Source organism: Diuraphis noxia, unplaced genomic scaffold (assembly GCF_037042655.1).
Source record: "Diuraphis noxia isolate RWA-SAM2 unplaced genomic scaffold, SU_Dnox_SAM2 contig0001, whole genome shotgun sequence".
Lineage (NCBI taxonomy): Eukaryota > Metazoa > Arthropoda > Insecta > Hemiptera > Aphididae > Diuraphis > Diuraphis noxia.
This window is the reverse complement of record NW_028301711.1, coordinates 80,988,016-81,011,391: the sequence shown is the minus strand read 5'-3', so window position 1 is coordinate 81,011,391 and position 23,376 is coordinate 80,988,016. Positions and strand designations below refer to the sequence as shown.

Genomic DNA, 23,376 nt, shown 5'->3' with positions numbered 1-23,376 from the left:
TGGAAAGAAAACACAAATGTTTACCCAAGGCTCTTTCAAATAATGAAAAAACGTTTTTGCATTTTGGCTACATCTGTTCCATGCGAACGGATATTTTCAAAAGCAGGTCAGACAATCACTGAAAAAAGAAGTAGACTGCATAGTAAAAATTTTGAAAAAATGATATTTTTAAATTTTAATTTATAGTTTTTAACACTACACAATATTATGTAATAAGTATATACTAATATTTTATTTTGATGTTACGTGAGGTTATAATATGTAAGTATAGGGTACAAGTAATATTGTATTAATTAAAGTTTTTTTTTTTTGTAAATCATTTCAATAAAAAGGTTTTAAGTACCTAAGCAAAAATGTTATTTCCTATAGGATATTTTTATTTAAGATTTAGTATATTATTTTAAACTATTGAATTTAAATTTATTATTTGTATAGTTTACATTCTTGTATATAAAATAAATAAAACCATAACATACCTTCACTCAATCAGCATGATCATGTTAACTATTTTCATTAATTATTTATGTTCATACACCTGCTACTTTATTCTGAGTTTTGACAAATGAGTTAAATGCTAATAATACTATATTTTGAATTTTCTAGGTACTTCCTCCAAATATCCAATTCTACAAAATTAGTACAAATTACAATGTAATTATTTTTTTTAATCACATACCTAAGTCAAGTCAACACATATAAAACACAAAAACTGTGCACACCTACATTGTGGTGAAGTAAAATGCAATGAAATTATTTTCAATATTTCTGTTTTACTAATATTTTTTTTAATTTCAGATTTATAATTATGTATGTGAATTAAAATGTTGCACTCAATTATATACTTAATCTCATTCTGAAGACGTCTGGTGTTTGCTTGTGTAATGTGTGAAATGAAAGTATTAGTATTAAGAATTTTAAGAGTTGAAATGTTGAATAATTGATTCAAATTTCACAACAGTCCACTAGTCCAGACTCGAGACTCAGTCGAGAGTAGTTTAGAACTTAAGTCTTAAGAAGTCGATTCTTAAATCTTAAGTTTGGTTTGGCATCAATAAAACTGTCGCTTAAAAATAATAGACATCTTAAACCGGTGGTAACTGCCAACTGGTAATACCGTAATAGTACGTATAATAAAATATAATAGTTATAATAAAATTATTTTTATTATCTTATGACTTAAATCGTGATAACTGATAAGTAGTATTGTTCGCAGAAATGTGATTATAAAAATATAAACCACAGATAACTATTATTATCTGTGTTATAAACTCAACTCGCGGAACAATTCACAGTTCACAAATAAATTCATATCGAATTGTTTACTCCGACTCGATTTTGAATTGTCGAACTTTGGTTGGTAAAACTGAGTTACCGAGTTGTCGAATCTCGAAACACTGATTCGAATCGTTCAGCTCATCTGAAAGAGTCGACTCACTGAGCCGACTAACTCATGAACTACACATCTCTCTCTCGCCTCGCTTCGGTGGCGCTCGGTCTAGTGGCGGTATTTTGAGCCCGAGTCAAAGGATACGAGGCTAGCCGAGACGCGAGCCAGGGAGCACCTAGTCCACACTCGTACATTCTAGAATATTCTAGCCTATTAATTGTCGCGATTTCTTCGTGCGTACTTGAGTTACTACTTCCTATCTTTCTATCTACTAATTTTTGTTGTTGTTGTTGTTTTTGTTGATTGGTAAAAATCACGTGTGATTGGACAAACAAATTAACGTTTAAGTTTTTGGAGTTGTACCAAAATGAACCTGTTATATGGAACCCTCAGCTTAAACATCACAAAGACAAAAAAAAGTCAATGATGCGTAGGCTCGAATACGTGGAGAATTTGAGTGTTCAATCACAGAACTAAAGAAAAAGAAAGAATTATATATTATACACCAACTACTTACGTTTAAAAAAAGAAATCGTGAAAATCTGCCCAGTTGAACTTCAGATATGACTGTAACAAGAAATTGCCTAACGTTTTAATAATATAAATGAAGATAAAGATTATGAAATTTATAGTAAATTATTAAATAGAAAATAGATATTTTTTGATATATTTGTCGTTATCATTACATTTTTTTATTTTCATAGTCTTACGAATTGTTAACTCAAAAAACCGTCATTATTTATCTTTTATAAAATTATATTCTTCTCTCAATTCTTTGGTTCAACATTATTTTATAACAAAAATATAATAATAAAATGCATAATAATAATTAAGATTTATAAGTTTATAATAAATTTACTTGGGTTCTACTGGTTTTAGGGTGAAATATCCAGTTAAAAGTTGGTTGATATACCGACTGTACAGTGTCGGACTGGGAGAATAACACAGCCCGGGAAAATCATAATTGTAGAGTCCCTCAATATACTAACAGCCTTTTAAATATATACCTAATATATTTTTATACGTCATGTGGATGTTCGGCCTATAGGTATTCCTAATAAGTAATAAGTATTTTAGATTCTGAGCGGAGCGAAGAATGTATTGTTTTTACAATGATGTGTTTTTTTACATTTTTTTTGTGTGTCTGTCATCACCTTTTAGGACAGTAAAAAAACTTAGATTTTTTTCAACATTATCTTATTTCTAATAGGAAAGTAGTGAATCTAGTTGGTAGTTTTTCCAGTAGTTTTCAAAAGTGCCGTGAAAAACAAAAGAAAAATTAATTTTACGGCAATTTAAAATGTCATGTTTTTTAATTTTTTTTCTATAAATATCAACAAAATTGTATTTGTTGTCCCAAAGTGCATGAAAAGGTAATGAATAAAGGCTCCTCATATATTGTTACTATAGCGGTTGAAAAGTATAAAAAATGCATAGGCACACATATTTTTTATAATCATTTAAAGTTTGAACTTTGACAAAATGTATCAAAATCTTGAAAATTATCAATCATTGTAATTAAAAAATTATGAAATGTTCAGTTTTTATAACTAAGGATTAAAAATTTAAAATATAGATTCTCATAAATTGTTCTTATTATGGCCAACAAATCTAAAAAATATATAAACACAGTGATTTCTTATAGACATTTTAAATTCAAATTGTGAATTTTTATTTCTTTATTTTAAATAAAATTAATTTTTTTAATTACAATCTGCGCATTTCAAGATATGTCCTTTTGTGTAGGTACACTTCCAAATCTAACTCAAGATTTTTATATCCATTTGAAAGTCTCAATATTATAGTTGCTAATTTATTTTCTCTCGTTATGTCACATATATTATCCTGGCATGCATTAATTTGGGTGGCTGATGGAATATCCATTAATAGACTCGATGATATACATTACATTGCGTTTAGCATCTATTAATGTAAAATCTGTTATTTTATTTATAACTTTTGTAATTAACCAATGCTATTTTAATTAAAAATATTTTAAGAAGTACATTATTTATTTTATAATAATTATGAGTAAGTTTTTTTTATTAGCTCAAGAATAGTATTTGTTGGTAAGTATACTATGAAATAAGGCTATTTTAATAAATAAAAATGTTGTTATTACTTATTTATACGACTATAATATTATAATATTAGCCAAACTACTATAAAATTTACCAAAATTGCAATTTTGATTTGCAAGTTGTGTAACCTAATTTTCAATTATTTGCAATTAATTTGCAAAATATTTATAACGGTTTGGAGTTGATCAGACGAGTTGGTGGGGCTGACTAAATTTGGAAAAAAATTCGCCAAAATTACAATTTTTATTTGCAAATTCTAAAAATAAATTTGCAATTATTTGCAATTAATTAGCAAAATATTGACACCGGTTTGGAGTCGATCGGTCAAGTTGGTGGGGCTAACTTCAATTTGCTCAATGTTAATCAATTTAAAAGATGTAGACAGGCATAGATTACGAACAGGAATCAAGGCTCAAGAGACTAGTATAAGAGTTTTTAATTTATTAGTTCATAACAAAATAATTGTAGTATGTAAAACTATGTTTCTTAACACTTTATCAATATTTTTATGTGTATGTGGGGCGTGGTTACTTACTTATCTGAAACTCTCGCAACTGAGTGGCTATTAATAGTATAAAGTTGGTTTATGGCTTGTTCGAAAGCACGATATCTAAGGTTTTTGTTATGACTAGTGTAGTATCTAGTTGCAGTGGACAAAACAAGAACGCGCGTTCGCCTTGGAGGCCTACTTTTCTTTCAGCCGTTCGATCATCGCAACTCAGCGTGCATTCAGAAACCATTTAAATATTGCACCTGTAGGTCGTGTGCTTGTTCGGAAATTGATTTGTTTGAGAGTGGACACGTTCAGGGATACCAGTAGTTAACAGAAGAAACACAATGGACCTTCCAGAACCGTCAGGACGCCAGAAAACATCTAAAGGGTAAGGGCGGTGATTTTGAAATCCTTTAAGCGATCTGTACAAAAACATTCGGCTGCTTTAGGGATTTCTAGTCGCACAGTGAGACAAATTCTTCATGAGGAATTTAATTTTCACCCATACAAATTGGCAGTGGTGCAACAATTTAATCCACGCGATTATGTTGCTCGAAAAACTGCATGTGAAGCCTTCCTCGAAACCCTGCCTCAGAGTGCCCTTTTTTTATTTAATGACGAGGCACATTTCCATATTTTAGGATGTGTGAATAAACAAAATATACGATACTGAAGCCCCACTAACCCGAGAGAAATTCATGAGCAGCCACTGCATACAGAACGTGTGACTGTTGTGTGTGCAATATCCAGAATCGGAATTATTGACTCATGGCTCTTTGAAGAGAACAAAAGAGCAATTACGGTCAATTCTGAACGTTATGTCAGCATGACTGTGAATTTTTTTCTGCCCAAACTTAAGAAATGAATGTAGGGGAATTGTGGTTTCAACAGGATGGTGCCACGGCTCACACGGCAAGAAAGTCAATGGATATCTGGCATGAAAACTTCCCCGAACTGCTCATCTCTCTTAGAGGCGATCTTCAGTGGCCAGCATGATCTAGCCCCATGTGATTTTTCCCTGCGGGGTTATCTAAAATCATTGGTGTACACGGATCGTCCAAAGACCCTCGGTCATCTCAAAAACAATATTCGTGCTACATAAGCACAGATATGCTGGAAAAAGCGGTCAACAATTGACGAGAACGGTGGCTACCTTCGAGATGTCGTTTTTAGAACCAAATAAAATAAAACTTTAAATGTACCCCTATACACAGAACAAATAATGAAATCAATATTTCCAATACTTTTTGTGTTCTGATTTTTTAAAATAAGGAACTAACCACGCCCCACCCTGTATTATAAAATAAAACGTTTAGACATTCACGTCATTTCACAACTTGTAAATGGAAAACTTATTCTGAAATAAAATAGATTGTAAAAAAATCAAACGAGAATACGGGAAAATTATATTGTAAGCATTGGCATTAGCCTAAAGCTTGCCAAAAACCTTTATCGTAATATCACCACTAGAAAGCGCCAATATCGCCCAAATCGTCTTTCCTTTTGAAATTTACAAAATCACCCAAAAAGCTGTTATGAAGTTTCTAAAATCGAACATTATGCAGTTATCATAATATCACATCCAAAGATAATAGATTATTTTTATATTATAATCAAATATTAGAAAATTCCGATTCTATTATTATAATATTCTATATGTAACAGTAGGTTGATCCAAATCCTATATTTTCGAATCAACAAATTTGTTTTACAAATTATGTATTATTATTCTCAAGAGCCACCAAAATGTCTTGACCCATTCTATTTCGCATATTGGTAGCATTCATTATGCTGAAAATTCGTTCACCAGTTGCATTTGAAATTAGCATAGTTAAAGTTCTAGTAGCAAATTCACTCAATTCTATTGTAGTGGTACACAATCCTTTTAATTTACTCCATATTCAAATTTATGCTTTACCAATTGACATGCCAGGGAATATTTGATTGTATGTTATTACCTCTAGTTTTCGCCATTGAATTTCTAAGATATCTTTATTAAAACCGATATCTATATAATGATAAGCAAAAAAGTTTTATTAATGCTTATTTAGAATAAAAATAAAATATAATTTTTTACACACTAGGTAGTTTAAAAAAATTATCTGTTAAATGCATAGACAGTTCGCCAAATTATGGTCTTTGATGCGAATTAAAACATTGATTAGGACAGGAATATTCAATTTTTTCAATGGTAGACATATTATCTGGCAATCTGTTACAAAGCTAGTGACATAATAAAAAGTTTATACATCTTTTGTTCACAAAATTTGGCTGTTGTTGATTGACATATCTGCTTTCAATACTTAATGTGGACCGAGTTTCAAATTTCCAACCATAATCAACACAATTATTGGAAAAACAAGCACCAGGAAATCGTAACACATTACGCAGAGCTTCAATATCTGTTAGTCTGAGATTTTTTCCGTGAGTAGTGTGGTTTATGTTATTCAGTTTTAAGACACGTCGAATCAATGAAACCATTAATTGTTTTAAATCACAATCAGCATTAATTTCATCAACATATTTTTTACCTTGAAAAATAACATTCACCAGAGTTACCTCATGTAGTATTGGTTTTAAAAACATTAAGGAAAGCAAATTTGATTCATCTTTAAGCATATCACTTACGGCCCTTCATGTGTAACATAAATGTTCTCTGTTTTGAGAAATTATGTTGAAATGAGTTTTTAATGGTAGCCTCTGACTCAATACTACCTTGACACAATCGTATCATGCCAACCACCTGGTAATAGATAGTTTGCCCTCTCTGCCGAGGACGAGTACCGATGGAGGGTATCCTGTCTGGTTGTTGCATTTATTCCTATTCGAAAATAATATGGGTGGTATTTTTGAGTCCCATGTATTGTGGTTACCGTCGGCGAGTAACGCGCGTACTTTTTTTTATTTTCTGGTTGGCCCTCAGGTGATATACCGGAGTTGTTCAGACCTCGGCTCCCCACCGCTCGATCGTGTCGCGCATGTCGTTTGCTACGAATTGGCGGCCGTTCTAGGCTCATACAGAGGTATCCAAAACGTGAAAAGAATTCTCGTTCAAGCGTTTCGGTTAATTTTTTAGTAGTGGCTGTTCCGAGGGGATATGGTTCGTTTCATCTACTAAACATATCCGTGGCGACCAGTAAATATTGTTTTGCCCAACTCGTGCGTAGGTAGGAGACAATGAGGTCTATACTGACCACGGATTACTTCCCAGGGATGGCGGGGTATTCTGGTGATTATTGGATCATCTGCGCGAGTGTCTAGTGGTTTGTTGCAAGTGCATATATGACTTGCCCAGTGTGCATTGAATTTGGATATATATTCATCAACAATAAATCTACCGTAGATTTTACGGGGATTTTAAGTAGGTCTTTTCCCAATCGAATCAACACATATTCCAATATACCTTTACCATATATTTTAGTGTATATGTTAATGGTTGATTTTAAGTTGATTATAGTTTTATTTCTCTACGAATAATATACTGCAGATATTCAATATTTATTTAACTCAATTTGCATTGATTGTAATTGTATAATATTTATAAGTATTCATCAACGATAAATCTACAGTATTATTATGTTGATTTAAAGTAAATAATGTCTTAGTTGAATCAACATGTATTCTACTATTTTTTCCGTAGTATTAATTAAACGTATATTAAACCAACGCGAAATCCATGAATAATCCACATTTATATGGAGCATGCACATCCACACATTTCCCAACAGGAACTTATTTATAGAATTCGTTAATGTCTGTTTGCTTTTAATGATAATTGGTAATAATCAAATAATTATGATAATGCGAAATATATTATAATAATATGTTCCGGCTTGCCGGACGTTATTGAATACCTACCTAATGAAAATTGTGTTCGTTTTATTTTTAATTACCTATAATACCTATAATATAATAATATCGAATAGTCTATTATACTTTGTATACTATATATGCATATACTCTTGTAGGCGTAGTGTAATTGTAATAAAAAAGTAAGTACCTACACAACATTATTATTATATTATATAATTAGTTTATATATTATAGTATTTATGTGTTTTGTGTTTGTTATGACTTCTAACCTTCTTATAAGTTACTTCGTACTTATAATAAGTTATTTTGTAATAATAAGTACCGTAAAATTGGGTGACTTCGGACATATGGGGTGACTCCGGACAAAACCATATTTTTGTAGTTTTCTTATCGTTTTGGATTACAAGTTTGATAAAAGTTGAAAATTGATACTCCACGTTAGTATCTATTATATCCTCCATAGAAAATAATATTTATTGATAACATGATATTATTATCATACCAAATGTTACGGAGGTAAATTGGGAGATGTAGATAAGAAAACGCTGCCTGGTGGTGTAACTTACTACTGTTGAAGACAGGATAAAATGTAATTATTATCGTGATAGGTAATAGGACTAATAGGCAACTGACTACTGAGCAACTCGAACTCATTGGTAATTTACTGAAAATTATTTAACTGTTCATGTTTATTTTTTATTCAAATAATATTTATTATATTATACCTATTATAATGAGTGGTGCAAAGGTGGTTAAAAGTAATGTTTACTGCTCTGTCTACAACTGTAATACTTATTATGGCGAAGACAAATCAGTAAGTTTTCATTGGTTCCCTAAGGAAAAACAATGTAATGTACCTTGGACGAATAAAAATGGAATAATTGAATACATTGATCGACGAAGAGCCTGGGCCATTAATTTGCGAATGGATAAAAAAACATTGAAAAAAAAATTAAAAGTGTGTTCTAAACATTTTACCATTGAAGATTTTTATAAATCAACTCCAGGTTTGTCTATTTTCACCAAATACCAAAATATCTTAAAAATCTAAGATCTGTATGATGTAGTTTTTGTAGGATCAAAAAAATTTTAAATTACATAATATTCTAGGTGTTACAAAGGTATCAAGACGCTTATTAAAAACTTCAGTACCAACTCAAAATCTTCCTAAATCAGCTGTAAATATATTATGTTCGTCTATGAAACGATCCTCTCCTAAAAAAAGACTTACTTTAAAAAAATCAGTCACTATAATTGAGGTAAACAACATTGAATTTAATTAAACTATAATATATTATAAGTTATAACTAAATTTTTAAGTTATCAAAATACTTGAATTGTTTTTGTTAATTTTCTTTTCTTCATAATATATTTAATGTAGCCAATCAAAAGTTTGGATTTTGTAAGTTCAGAAGACCCTGTTGCTGAATGTATTGAAGAAAATGATACTCAAGACAAATTAAACAGTGCTCCAGAAAACCTAACTAATGAAGTTCAAGAATTTAATTTCACTCATACAAGAGACTTCAGTGCCCAAGTGTGTAGTGGTGATCTATCATCTCATTTTATTTTACTTTTAGATTCAAATCAAAAGCTGAATACAATGACAGGAATCCGTTCTCAACAAATACTCAATAAAATAGTGGAGTTGTTTTCTTTGCAATACCCAGATGTCAGAGCTCACCAATTAAGTATTAAAGAAAGAATTGTTCTTGTATTTATGAAACTAAAATAAGATCTTTCTTTTTATGTTTTATCGATTTTTTTTCAAAATATTAGTGTATCAACTTGTAGACAAATTTATTTAACTATTTTACCGCTACTTGGTACAATATTTGAACATTTGATTTACTGGCCCTCAAAAGATGAAATAATGTCCAATATTCCATTTTGTTTCAAAAACTTTTCTAATGTAAGGGTGGTCTTAGATTGCACTGAAATACCAGCTCAAAAGCCAAAATGCTTGTCTTGTAAAATAAAACTATATAGTTATTATAAGTCACAATTCACACTTAAGTTTTTAATAGGTGTTTCCCCTGCAGTTCTCATAACGTTTGTCAGTAAGCCTTATGGGGGTAGGGCTTCTGATAATGTCATATTCCAACAAAGTAATTTGATTGAATTACTTGATAGATCAGACGCTATAATGGTAGATAGAGGATTTAGAATTGATGATATTTGTAACGAAAAGGGTGTAACTCTGATTACACCACCTTTTTTAAGAGGAAAATCTCAATTTAGTAAAACTGAAGCCCTTCTTACAAGAGAAATAGCAAGTGCAAGAGTACACATAGAAAGAGTGAATCAAAGACTTAAAACATTTAAAATACTACAGAACAAATTTACTTGAGGCCATGTTCACTTAGCGCACGACATTATGATAATAATAAGTGGTATTTGCAATTTAAGTTCACCTATATTTTCATCTGATAAATTTTGTTAATAGTAATATAGTTTATAAAATAGAAGTAGTTTAATGTTTTGAACAATTTTATTTAACAAGATATTTAATAAACACAATTGACAAAATTTTCACAAATTAATCAAATTATATCACAATTTACCTACATCATAAATCAAAATACAAAAAAATTATAATTTTGGGAACTTACAAAAATAAGTAAGCAATACATTTTTCTGTTGCACATTAGATCACATATTAATATATTGTTGGTTATTAATTATTATACAATTAATAGTTATTATAAAATAACAACACATTTCACAATGCCAAACTAATATAATTTTATTAAACATGTAAAACTTAGAAGTTAGTATTACAAATTTCATGAATTAGTTTTTCAAAATAAATTAATTTTAAATCTAGTAACAGATTTTTGCAGAAATGTATATCTAAATCGACTGGTATAACATGATAATCATCATCAAAACTACTGTAAATTAAAAAGTCACGACTAGTAACATTTAACATTACCGTACCCAACTGTACCTGTGCATAGTAAGCAATGAACTTTATAGAATTTAATAAATCTAAAGATCCTAATGTTTTACCTATAAAAGGGAATTTAATTTCTAGCAATTTAATATGAGTATTTGTTAAGTTATCTAAAACAACTCCATCAGGTGAATAACCTAACCATCTTGCTTTATTAGAAGTTATAAAGCCACACTGCATTACTAATTTACCAGTTTTTTTTTCATATAACTCCCTTGCAACTGGTTCATACTGAATCCCATGTCTTACATATTTGTTGCTGAAAATTGTTGGCCAAAAATATTTAATAGCTTGTTGAGACCATTCTTCATCACTTTTAGGTCGCTGATTGAATGTATATAACTTATAGCATCTACTACCTGTAATTCTAAACTGGCGAACTTTATGCCAAAATGATTTGTCTGTTTCGGATGTAATACGTATGTAGTCCAAATTGTATTCTTCTAAGGCAGACCAAGTTTTTTCACAGCAACTTCCCAAGTTTAATACTGGATATTCTTGAACTTGAGTTAATAATTTATGTTCAGTTATAGGAAATAAATTAGAACTCTTAAGAATAAGTTCAGTAGTTTGCTCTTTAGATTTATAACATCCGCGTCCTTGACTATGAGTGGCTATTGCAGAATTCGCACTAACAGATATAAATTCACTTCTAAAACAACAATATCAAAATAACTATTTTAACATAAATATAAAATACCTAAGTACCAGAGAGTGCTCACAAGGGGGGATGACATATCCCCCACGCCATGACCTTTTGCATGTACATACAATATTATGTTATGTGAATTTGTGTCTATGACTATTGTTTCAACAAAACAAAATACAGTCTTTCAACACAATTGGAAAAAGCTGAGCATAGCATGCCACTCATAAGTATAAATCTAATTTATAAATTGAAAGTGCAAAAGCTCATTATAAGATGAAAAGAGCACCTTGAATTGATACTTAATAATAGTTGCAGGCAATTTTTATTAATCATCAATTAAATTCACAATCACACAAGTTATACCTTATTAGATTGCCAAAGTTTGATGTAGAAGAAACATTACAAGCTATGCGGCAAGCATTTTTTACACAACAATATTCGCCTGTTAATGAAGAAATGGTGATAAAGCCTAAGCTAGTCATGCAGGAACATATTTAGTAAATAAATAAAGTAAAAAATATATAAATACTAATTGGAACTGGTTTGTATTGCTCCAAAGAACGGTGTTTCAGCGTTGACCATTGACATTTAACATCTGTCGAAGATAAAGTTTGAATATCTTCAATATGGTTTCTAAAACAAACATAAAAAAAAATAATATAAATTAATTAATAATAATAAATAATTTGATTTTTTCTAATTACTTATTATGATCAATTAACATTATTTAATAGGCAATAAGTGGTGTTTAAAACTAATAATTCACCATGTTTAATTTACCTGTTAAGATGTAAAAGTACTGCAACTACATGTTTGCAGCATTCAGAAGCACCAGCCTTACATGTGCATACAAAATCAATAATTGCAATCAAATTTCCTTTCATTAACAGTTGACCAGTTATCTCATGAGGCTTTTCAGATAAATTAGAAGATTGAATGACTAAACTTTTTATAGTTGTAGTATTAGCGTTCTAAACAAAAGAGAAAATATTTTATTTTAACAAAACAAGATATCACCCTGTCACATTAAATTAAAAGTATTTGGAATTTACATTTTCAATTTGAATTTTACCACACAACACAATATGGTTGGAATTGATGACTTGTTCGCCTTCTATCAAATTTCTTGAACTGCTAGTACACTTGGCGTACATAAAAATATCGTTTAAACTGATTCGCATTTTGTAAAATTCACACATTCACATTCGTTTTGAAAATAGTGCTTTATAAATTATAAACATTATATTATTCAGTATGTACGTGCGGTGTTGATAATAATTTTTTTGTCACGCCTGCGCCGAAAGTTTGGTTTTCGACAACGGTTGAAGCGTTCGAAAGCGTCCTTTTTCCGTCCAGCGGGCGGTAAAGTGGAAATCCCCAAAGTGCCGGGCGGAAAAGAGGAAATCCCCAAAAGTGCCGGCGGAAAAGAGGAAATCCCCAAAAGTGCCGGGCGGAAAAGAAGAAATCCCCAAAAGCGCCGACCGCCGGGCGCGTATCCCCTGCACAACCAGAAATTAAAATGTATACCTACCACGGTTCTTACAAAACATAAACTTTTGGTTACATCTTAAATGTATAGTATAACCTCCTTGCATGACGCATAAACATTTAAACATATTTAATTTGCACTGTTCCTAGATAAGTGCGTCGAACGATGCGTTAGTAAATGTCTTCCATGAAATTGTTTTTGTAGAATAGTCTATAATTGTTGCATAGATCCCTGCATAACCTTTTCCATGAACGCAGGGGCGTGACAAAAAATAGTATATTGTGTGGCTCGCGCGGGAAGGCCATTTCAGTCTTGGGTGAAATGCGGCACTCGCCTACGGCTCGTGCCGCACACGACGCCCGCGACTGAAATGGCTCACTTCCCGCCCTTGCCACACAATATACTATATCCTGCTTTCGCGGTCATTTTCAAAGCGATAACAGCGCACCTAGTGTTATTTAACTCTCCCAATACAAGACGATCAATTTTTGGATTTTAAAATTAACGAACTGATAACAACTATAGCACAACAACAAATAAACATTGTGGTGATAACACGTCGTAATCACCACTTACGCTAGCGCGTTCGTTTTATTATTGTCGTTACCATTTTGTTCCTAACGTTTAATTATTTCTACATGTTGTAAACGTTTTTATTTTTCTTAGCTGTGAATTATTTATGTATTATAATTTTTGTATTGTCTTTGGTCGCACGGCAACGCACCGCTATATTTTTTCTCCCGCCGCGCGCGACAATTTTTTCGCCGTTACGGGCTCAAAGCTACCAACGCTCGCCGTGGCTACTCACTTTTTTTTTCGTGACCGGTGTACGTACAAGTCTGTGCTTTGGCCAACTTACCTACGGCTATTGTCACGATTCGCGACTCGTTAAAAATCGCACCCAACCACACCGCGCGTGTCGCATTTTTTGTAACTAACCATTATCTTTCTTTGTCCGATAACTAATAGTTTGTTTTGTCTGTCGAACAATATATTTGGTTTTGTACCTGCTATCACAATAAACTTGTCGTTTACTTTTTTATTTAAAACCTTCTGTTCCAAGTCAGAAAAGTTGGTCGTTAGTGTGAGACGGTTTTTCCTCCACTAACGCCACATTGGTGACCTCGAGTTCCGAACACAAGTTTTTTCTTTTCGTTTCTGCTTTCCGTTAAACGCGGTGCAATTCTGCGCGTTCGCAAGTCCGTCACCGTTATTTCGTTTTGACCACGTGCGTCGTCGTTCCGTTACTGTCCCGTGCTGTTCTGTACCCGCTTATATCCACGTAATCACACGGCATGCTTTCAGACGCACCGTTTGTTACCGCACCGCTCACCGTCATTGCCTTGACGCCAGGCATCACGTCACTTACCACCACAATGACATCGCCCGATGTTTCGACCACGAGTTCAGAAGTCTCGGCGGTCGCACATGTCAGATTGCCAGGGTTCTGGCGCAGCTCCACGACACAATTGTTCACGCACGCAGACGCCATGTTCGCGAACAAGTGAATACGCTCCGATTTGTCGCGCGTGAATCACGTGCTTGAGGCGCTCGATAAAGAGGGTATGCGAGCCGTCACTACTCACTACTACGGGTTGCTCATCGATATACCCCGAAAACATCTCGTCGACCTCGTGGTAAACAGTTCAGTGAAAATTATTAACTGCCCGACAGACAGCCTGAACACTGATTTGATTAATTTACAACTAAATAATTTATAATGAAATCTTAAGTTTCAAATAATATTGACAAAGTTTAACATCATAAATACTGAGTTATTTTTATTGCAGGCTTTGGTGTTTTCGAAATATAATTTTATCTACTAAATTTATTAATTTAGTTGTACTGTTTAGTTCTCATGGACCATTATACTTCTAAAGAGCTTGGCAGTATTTATTTTTTTCAATTGTCAAGAAATTTCCATTCTACCTTCCTTTTGATAAGTCTACCTCAACATATAAGGTTGTTCAGTTTTCTGATTGTTTGAATTTATTTCACAAGTTGTAGGTAGAGTGCATACTATAACCTATATATTCTTATATATCTAGGCTCTCTAGTTACAGGTGTTTACTGTACCTAGCTGATATTGTATATTGCTCTTTGAGTTCACTTGATTCACCTTAAAAAAAAAAAATGAATAGTAACATAATAGGAACTTATCATTGTTAAATTGTTAATATAAATAATTATAATTACATTATATTATATTGTTAATGTTTATTATAGAAGGGTTAGTTGTAGGTATGTAGAAGGTGATTCAGCTATAGCTACTTAGTACATAATAATATATTATATGATACTTTTTTTGATAAATAGATTTGCAATATACACTTAATGATGTATACAAAATAATCACTATATTATACAAATATTAAAATATAAATACCTATGTATATACCTAACAATATTATTTAGTAGGTATAAATAGTATCATTATAATAATTCCATAGTATGCATGATTTCAAATAGTTAACTGTTACTTACCACTATTAATTGGGTAGGTACATCTTTTGTCAGTTGTCATAAGGTTTAAAATGTGCACAGATAAATTTATATTATAAATGTAGTATAAATTATAATCTAATATGAATTAAATTCATCAATTTTAACAGTATATTTCTCTTTGTTTATTTCTGATTTTTTTTTTTATTTGATCCATTTGAATTTAAAGTTATTAATATACTGAATTAATTTTCAAATAGATTGCAAATTTTGTAAGTTAATATGCCAAGACAACACGATAGGCCTACTTCCGAGTTGTCTACAGTGTGTAGAAAGCGAAGATTGCAAGGAATAAATCATTCAGCACAAATAGTCAATTTACTCGAAAGCAACTTACAACCTCAAACTATAATAAATAACGAACTTCCACACCAAACATTTTTATTTCCTGATAATCAACCAAGTATTTCTGTTCAAAATGAAAATATAAATTCTATAAATGATCAAACACCTTCAAATAATACTATTTACTTCAAAATATTGAGAAAGAAAATTATGATAATTTTACTCCAAACTACTTTAAAAATAAACTTACTAAGCTTATAATTGATGGTAATTTCTCTCGTAATAAAGTAAACGATCTCTTATGTTTATTAAAAAATGTGAATGACATAAATATTTTGAAAGAACTCCCATCAGATGCCAGGACTTTTCTTTTTTGTCCTAGATCGGGTAGTTTAAATATTATTACTCAATCTGATGGAGGGCAGTACATTCATTTTGGATTAGTTGATGGACTTAAGTATGTGTTACAACTACATACTCAATGGAAAACACAAGATATATTCAATCATTGGATATCACTGAGATGGGACAGAGATTTTAAATCGTTATTTTTGGCCTATACTTGGTGGTGTCTGTAATGAATCAGTATTACAAGTTTTTGTTATTGGTGTATACTGCGGAAGTCTTAAACCAAAATCTTGTTCCGAGTATTTGTTTCCTTTAATTTCAGATTTAAAAACTGTTCTTATTTGTGGCTTCAACTATAGTGGTGGCACAAAGAAATTAAATTTTTTTGGATTTATATTAGATGCGCTTGCACGTGCATTTTTAAAGTGTATCACACCTCATCAATCTTACTATGCATGTGAAAAATGTACTGTCGAAGGTATTTATGATAAAGATCGGATATGTTTTCCTAATGGTTCCTGTGAGTTGCGAACATTTAGACTTCAAACACAGCCAGAACATCACATATGTGTTACACCTCTAATAGAAATTCCAAATTTTTATGTAGTGTATCTCTCGATTACATGCATTTATGTACTTTAGGTATGACAAAAAAATTACTGAATTTGTTTGTTAGAGGTCCTATAAAAAAAGATAAAACTGGTCCATTTAGATTTGTTAGATTAAGTACATTATCCTTGGTTGAAATTGATAATTGTTTAAATACATTATCTATACATCTTAGCACTGACTTCTCCAGAATTCCTCATACCTTAAGAAATTGCAATATATTTAAAGCTACTTAGCTAAGACTTAAAATGTTGTATCTTACTCCAGTTCTTTCTAGAGGTATTTTACCAATTGAGCTGTATAACAATTTTATGAGTTTTCATGTAGCAATGAGATTACTTGCATCTCCAATAACTTGCATCGACAAAAATGGTTATGCACAAAGTTTATTAAATTATTTTTTGGAAACATTTATATTATTGTATGGTACACATTTAGTATCTTATAATGTTCATTCAATAATCCATTTGCCAGCTGATGTATTACAATACGGATCAGTTGATATTTTTCTGCATGTTCATATGAAACTTTTTTAAATAGACTAAAAAAATATATGAAATCTGGAAAATTCCCACTGTCAGAATTAGCTAACAGAATAATAGAAGATAGAAGAAACTCTTTTTGTATATCTTCTAAAAAAATGACCACTCCTATTTTAAAACAACCCCATCAAGATGGGAATATTTTAGAAGGGTATCATGGAAGTCAAATGTATTGGACAATAATATTTCCAAATTTTAAGATTCAGGCACACCCTGATAGACTAAGACAACATTTTACCTATAGAGATGATTGCATTATTTTACCACACAATAAAATATTTGTTGTCATAAATATACTATCTAAAAATGATCATATTTATCTCGTTGGATATTATTTTAAAAATGTAACTGATTATTATCTTACTCCGTGTGCATCAAGTAAAGTAGGAAAATACTTATGTGACACTTATGGATATATTGAAGTAATTAATTTATCAGAACAAAATACTCCTAAAAAAGCAGCAACAATACCAGCACTTAACCAGAATACATTGTTTTTTATATTAGTTCATAATGTATAAAAGAAAATACTATTTTTTATGAGTTAAATAGTAGTAATATGTGTATAATATGTATAATATTTGTTTAATAAAATACAAATTCTCATTATATAGGCTGCAATAATTATGTCTTCACTCAATAATACTCAAATAAATATTAAGTGAGTTTGAATATAAAAATAATGTTGAAGGTGTTAGAAAAAGTAACATTTGCACATTTTGTCTACTTTCAGGCTGATTTGTTAATATTCTATTATTGAATTTGAAGATGGTAGTATTGAAATCATCCCAAAAACATGATTCCTAGATGAAACTCATATATATTTTCCTAATAAAACCACGGACCGTATCAAATATGACCGATCTGTTCTTAAAATGAATGATCCAGATCCAGAATGGGAGGTTTTTAGTATTACTAAAATTATAGCAAGTGAAGGTAAACAAAATTCACCTAATTTCACTGTAAATTAGATTTCTTTATTTTATGTAAAAATATGTTTTACCTAATAAAAATTATTGTTATAACTATTATAACTTTCTGTCATTAAGAAAAAAACCTAAAACAGCAGAATCCCATTCAGATTTAGAAGCTACTGAACAAACCAAAAAACGGTGAAGACTACATGCTGCTAAGTTATTTGAATCATCTGATGAAGATAATATGGCACCAAAAAAAAAAAATATATGATCCATTTGCCTGATATTCCGAAATTGGATGATGGTGAATACCATTTACTGTTTATTAAAATAATAAAATACTAAACATAATTTGTTTTACATTAAATTAAAAACATAACTTGACTTGTCAAATAAAACTACTGTCACTAAATCTAACACTGAAGCTGCGAATAAAAATGTTGCTTTTTGGAATGGAGAACAGTGGAAACCATTAGGTAAACAACTTAAATTAAACAAATACTACAAGTTTGAATTCAGTGATTTTATGAGCTAAACCTGTCTCTTCGAGGAACACAGAAAACCATGTTTCACAGTTACAGTAAAATAGAAGGGCAAAAGAAAAAATTTAAGCTGTGGATCACAAGAGTTGAAAACAACTGTTTTGAAATGTTCAGCACCTTAATTGAGTTCATGAGTGGGGTGAACGAGAATAATGAAGATTACAGTATTACTCAACTTAAACTGATTATTGTTAATCATTTGAATATGTTGTCTCTTAAATTTTAAGATTATTTCCCTTCAAATCAAGACCCAAGAGATGGTTTCTTATGGATTTTGGATCCATTCAGTGCCAATAGCTCAACAAATACTCTATCTACGAATGAAGAGGATATGTTGGCAGATCTTTCCTCAGACGTCACGTTGAAAAACGTAAAAAACAATTCATCTCTAGATAAATTTTGGATAGAAGTTCACAGCGAATATGAGGTATTAAGTGAAAAGACGTCGGGAGTCCTACTTCCTTTTCCTTCAACATACTTATGTGAAAGTGGATTCTCAGCAGTCACTGTAACCAAGACTAAATATCGAAAAAGATTGAATGTGATGCCGACACTAAGACTTTCATTAACAAACCTTACTCTAGATATTGATAACATATGCAGTCATATTCAAGGGCAACCTTCCCATTAAGTTTCATGCAATAATTGTATTATTATTTTTTCTGTTATTACAATCTAATATAAATTTAATCTAATTAAAATATATAATACTCAAAAATTATAGTACTCTATATATTCTCAATATAATCTAAAATCTAAATTCTAAATAAATAATTTAATTGTATTTTGCTGTATTTAGTATTTTAATCACTAAAGTTTAGTGCATTGCGAATGTTGCCGCTTATCGCCTGTTTTGTGTACCCTTCTTTTTTAAAGATATTTTAAGAGGGGTTCCGCATGAAAAAAATATTATTGCCTGGTGTTCTGTGATATCAAAAAGGTTAAGAAACACTGCATTACATAATATACATCGCGCATTTATTTTGGCACTGCGGTAGTAGGTACGCCGTGCCTTATCTGATACCCATATTACCGGCTATTGTTATAATTGTATATTTTTGTTGACGATATGCAAATGTATAGGCGTCAACAGATTTATTTATAAACTATGATTTAAATGATGCTGATAAAAATCTTGTAAGTAAATTGTTATATTAATTTATTTTTTATACATTTTTACATGAATGAATAAATACCTAGTTTTATTGCTTTTAATTATTTATGGGTTTTTTTTTGTTAATTAACTAATACAGATTTTGATTAACGTATGGATTCCAGTAGAATCATATAAATTCCCATTAGTTGAAAAGAATAAAATTAGAAATCTTAGATTTCAACATCGTTGGTTACAATTATACTAGTGGTTAGCATATTCAGAAGTTAAACAGGGTGGTTTTTTTAAAGTATGTGTGGTTTTTTCAAAAGTCGATAGAGTTGGTGGTCAAAACCTTTGTGTAGGTACTTCTAGTGAAACCAATGGACAGCTTTAAAAAAGCTTTAGAAGTAAGTATTAAAACGTATTTTCAACATACCTACCTATTTTTAAAATGCAATAAAATAATTACATTATTCTTCATTTTTATAATTATAAGACTTTAAACAATCATGCTAATAATGAATATTAATAATTAACATTACTAAAAGCTGATAGATTTTAAAAAATTTGTATGCAAAAGTAACCAGAGATTAACAACAGCAACAAAAATGATGAAAGGCAAGTTTGAAATTTAATAATAACGCTTTATTTAAATATATGATTGAAAATGTATGTTATTTAGGAATAAACAAGTAATTGAAAATCGAAAACTTTTAACTTGTATTATAGTATGTATAATGTAATGTGGCCGCCAATAACTTGCGTTAAGAGGCCATCGAGATTTTAGTTCAATTTCATTTGATGGTTAGTTGAATTGTAACAAATATGTTTTTACGAGTATATCACTGAAATCGTGTCTACAAAAACAATAAAAGCAATATAAAATAAAATTGATAAATTAATATGTTTTTTTTGAAGGTTTTGAAAATTGAGTTAACTTGATTTTTAGCCTTAAAACTGTTCAGTACAAACAACCACATGTTATATCAACCAGAGATTTATAACGATTTAACATATAAATTTTATATAAAATATTGTATGTTTACATATTTAGTTATACCTGTGATTGAATATATATTGTTTAGCATCAAAATTGTAACCAAGTGAAATATTATGTCATAGTTACTATACATATTAAAAATAATATTACATTTTGTAAACGCAAAATTCAGTACACTCTTCAACACTTCTTGATTTTAATTAAGAAGATATTTAACAGATTTTTAATCACAATGTAAGTAAATGTTTAAAAATTATAGTTGTATCAAAATGCACGTATTTTATTAATCTTTGTTATTACACTTAAGACAATTATCATGGATCATTCTCAAAATTTAAATCGCGATCAACATTTTTACTCAACTGAACGCGATAATGCTGATATTTTACTGCTGGAAGCTTGTTTAAAACAAACGGAGGGGCAGAAAAATATATTGGAATTTAAGGTGGCTAAGCATGACCGAATAAAAGCAGAAATATGTGATATGCAAATGAAGTTGGAAAACCTCCAAAAAACGATAGAGGATAAAAAGATTCTTCACCAACAGTCTTATGATGAAGTCAATAAAGAATTAGAAGCTACATCATCAAAGTACGGCCATACATTAAATACGGTAGAAGAGTTGGAACAAGATAACCATGAGTTGGAGTGCAGTATACGATCTCAATCGACAAAGGAATCGCAAATAGTTGAAAAAATTAACAGGCTGGAGATATCGAAGACAAAAACTATTGAATATAATAAAAAAATTTGGGATAAAATCAATAATGAAAAAGTAATTTTAAGTGCATTATTTGTGAATATACAACGAAAGTTAGGCTGTAATTTTTAGTTATTGCACTTTCATATTGAATTATTCCTGTATACAACTATAAACTATTTTTTACAAAAACGTAATGAAAATATTAGTTGAATTGTCGCACTTATCATATATTTCTTTCAAGATCAGGGACATTATACATACGGTGTACTTAATTGTAACACTCTATAACGTTTTGATACTATCTCATGTCTAGCTCTTAGATTTCCGGTGTCCTATCCGCTTATTATAAGCAGATATTACATTTCCTTTAAACAATTATATGTTAATATGCTATACCGTTAATATGCACTAACTTTTTACCACACATAATATGCAATCTTCAAAATAAACTACTGTATTTCACCGTCCGTACTTCTAAATGTTTTTTCTGTGATGTAGGAGTATGTGGAATCAATGCAACGACAACAAGCTGACTTAGAATCTGCGATCGGTTGCAATACTACCGAAGCACAAAAGTTACGAGGCGCGTTAACCGATAAGGAGGCTATGGTTAAGTGCAAGGGAAATCAACTAACCGAACAGAAACAGCAAATTGCTTCCAGTGATAGGTCTTTGCAGGAACTAACAACTGAGTTAAAGGAGCGGGATGTTGAACTGGAGGCTCATAGGAATTCGGCACCGGAAAAGTTGACTAGGGCTGAACAGTGTACGGACATGGTCCGCCAGGAACTAGCTGATTCGTGTGCCGTGGTAGTTGGATGGAAGACCAAAAGTCAAAACGCTGCCAAGGCGCACTCTGAACTAAAAGTATCCCAAAAAGCGGAACAGTGTCGTGCAAAAACTATCCTCGCGGAATTGGGTGACAATCGAAGCCAGTTGGCTGTACAGCTGACTGACACAATACTCCAGCTCAAGTGTGCGGTTTCTGAAAACTGCCAGCTTACAGCCGACGCAAAAGTTATGGCTGAGCGATTGGCCTGTATTTTGACTGAGATAGAGCGGTTAGAGAAGCGTCACTCTTCAGATCGCCTCTCACCGATGGCACAGTGTACGGCTTTTGAAACTCAGGACGATAAGACTGTTAGAAAGTGGAATACATTAGAGTCAGTTGAAAATGAGGTAGAACGGCTGAAATGGGCATGTGAAGACCGTGATCGCGCAATCAGGGATGCGAAAGGAAAGCTCGATGACTGTTGTACAACCAGCGCAAGAACTGACTGTTATTATGATTACTGATTGTCAGATTATTCAAGAAGTTTTGAATACATTACTAGATTTTATTTGTCCACTAACCAATGAACAAAATTTACACTTCAAATAATGTTATGAAATTATTCTCTTTTATTATTACATTAAAATTAAATGAAGTATACGTAATTTTAAATATGTTTTTTTTGCTCCAAGTTTGGACAAGGTCCTACACTCCGTAAGAAAGGTATATAAGAAATAAGCCTCGTCCCTCTTCAGATGGAGGCATCAACCCTTCCTCTCGGTTGGGATGATACCGCTAAATGAGACCGATATGAAAGAGTCGGTCAACCCCGGATCGCGGATATTTCACCGCGTGATAATTCACCGTGCGACTATTTGACGCAGCCCCGCGTAACAGCAATTTGATTACAAATAGCCTTTACGCGGAAAACCACGCTATCTGCTTCAACTACTGTTATTTTAAAAAATAAATAAAAAGTAATTTTAAAACCTAAAAGTATATACTTAAATATTATTTCATAGTATTCATCACCTACCAAATACCAACCAAAAAAAAATATTAGAAATAGATTTTATTGTGTTGTAACAATTATAATATGTTACATGATACCTAAATATATATATATGTACTACACGTCTACACACTTAACATTATGTACGATGAACTGCTGACCATTACAATAATATTAACA

General features: G+C 31.2%; 1 protein-coding gene and 1 pseudogene across 1 annotated transcript; one reads left to right on the top strand and one right to left on the bottom strand.

The window, feature by feature from the left end:
- LOC149061989 (uncharacterized) overlaps positions 1 to 23,376 on the top strand; it is a 354,191-nt pseudogene that overhangs the window by 143,227 nt on the left and 187,588 nt on the right.
- On the bottom strand, positions 11,807 to 12,560 carry LOC149062001 (uncharacterized). Its single transcript, XM_089221407.1, has 3 exons — positions 12,432 to 12,560; positions 12,160 to 12,350; positions 11,807 to 12,012 (listed from the first exon to the last, which is right to left on the bottom strand). Exons 1-3 carry the CDS (start codon positions 12,558 to 12,560, stop codon positions 11,874 to 11,876), a joined length of 459 nt encoding a protein of 152 aa, XP_089077533.1. The 3' UTR covers positions 11,807 to 11,873.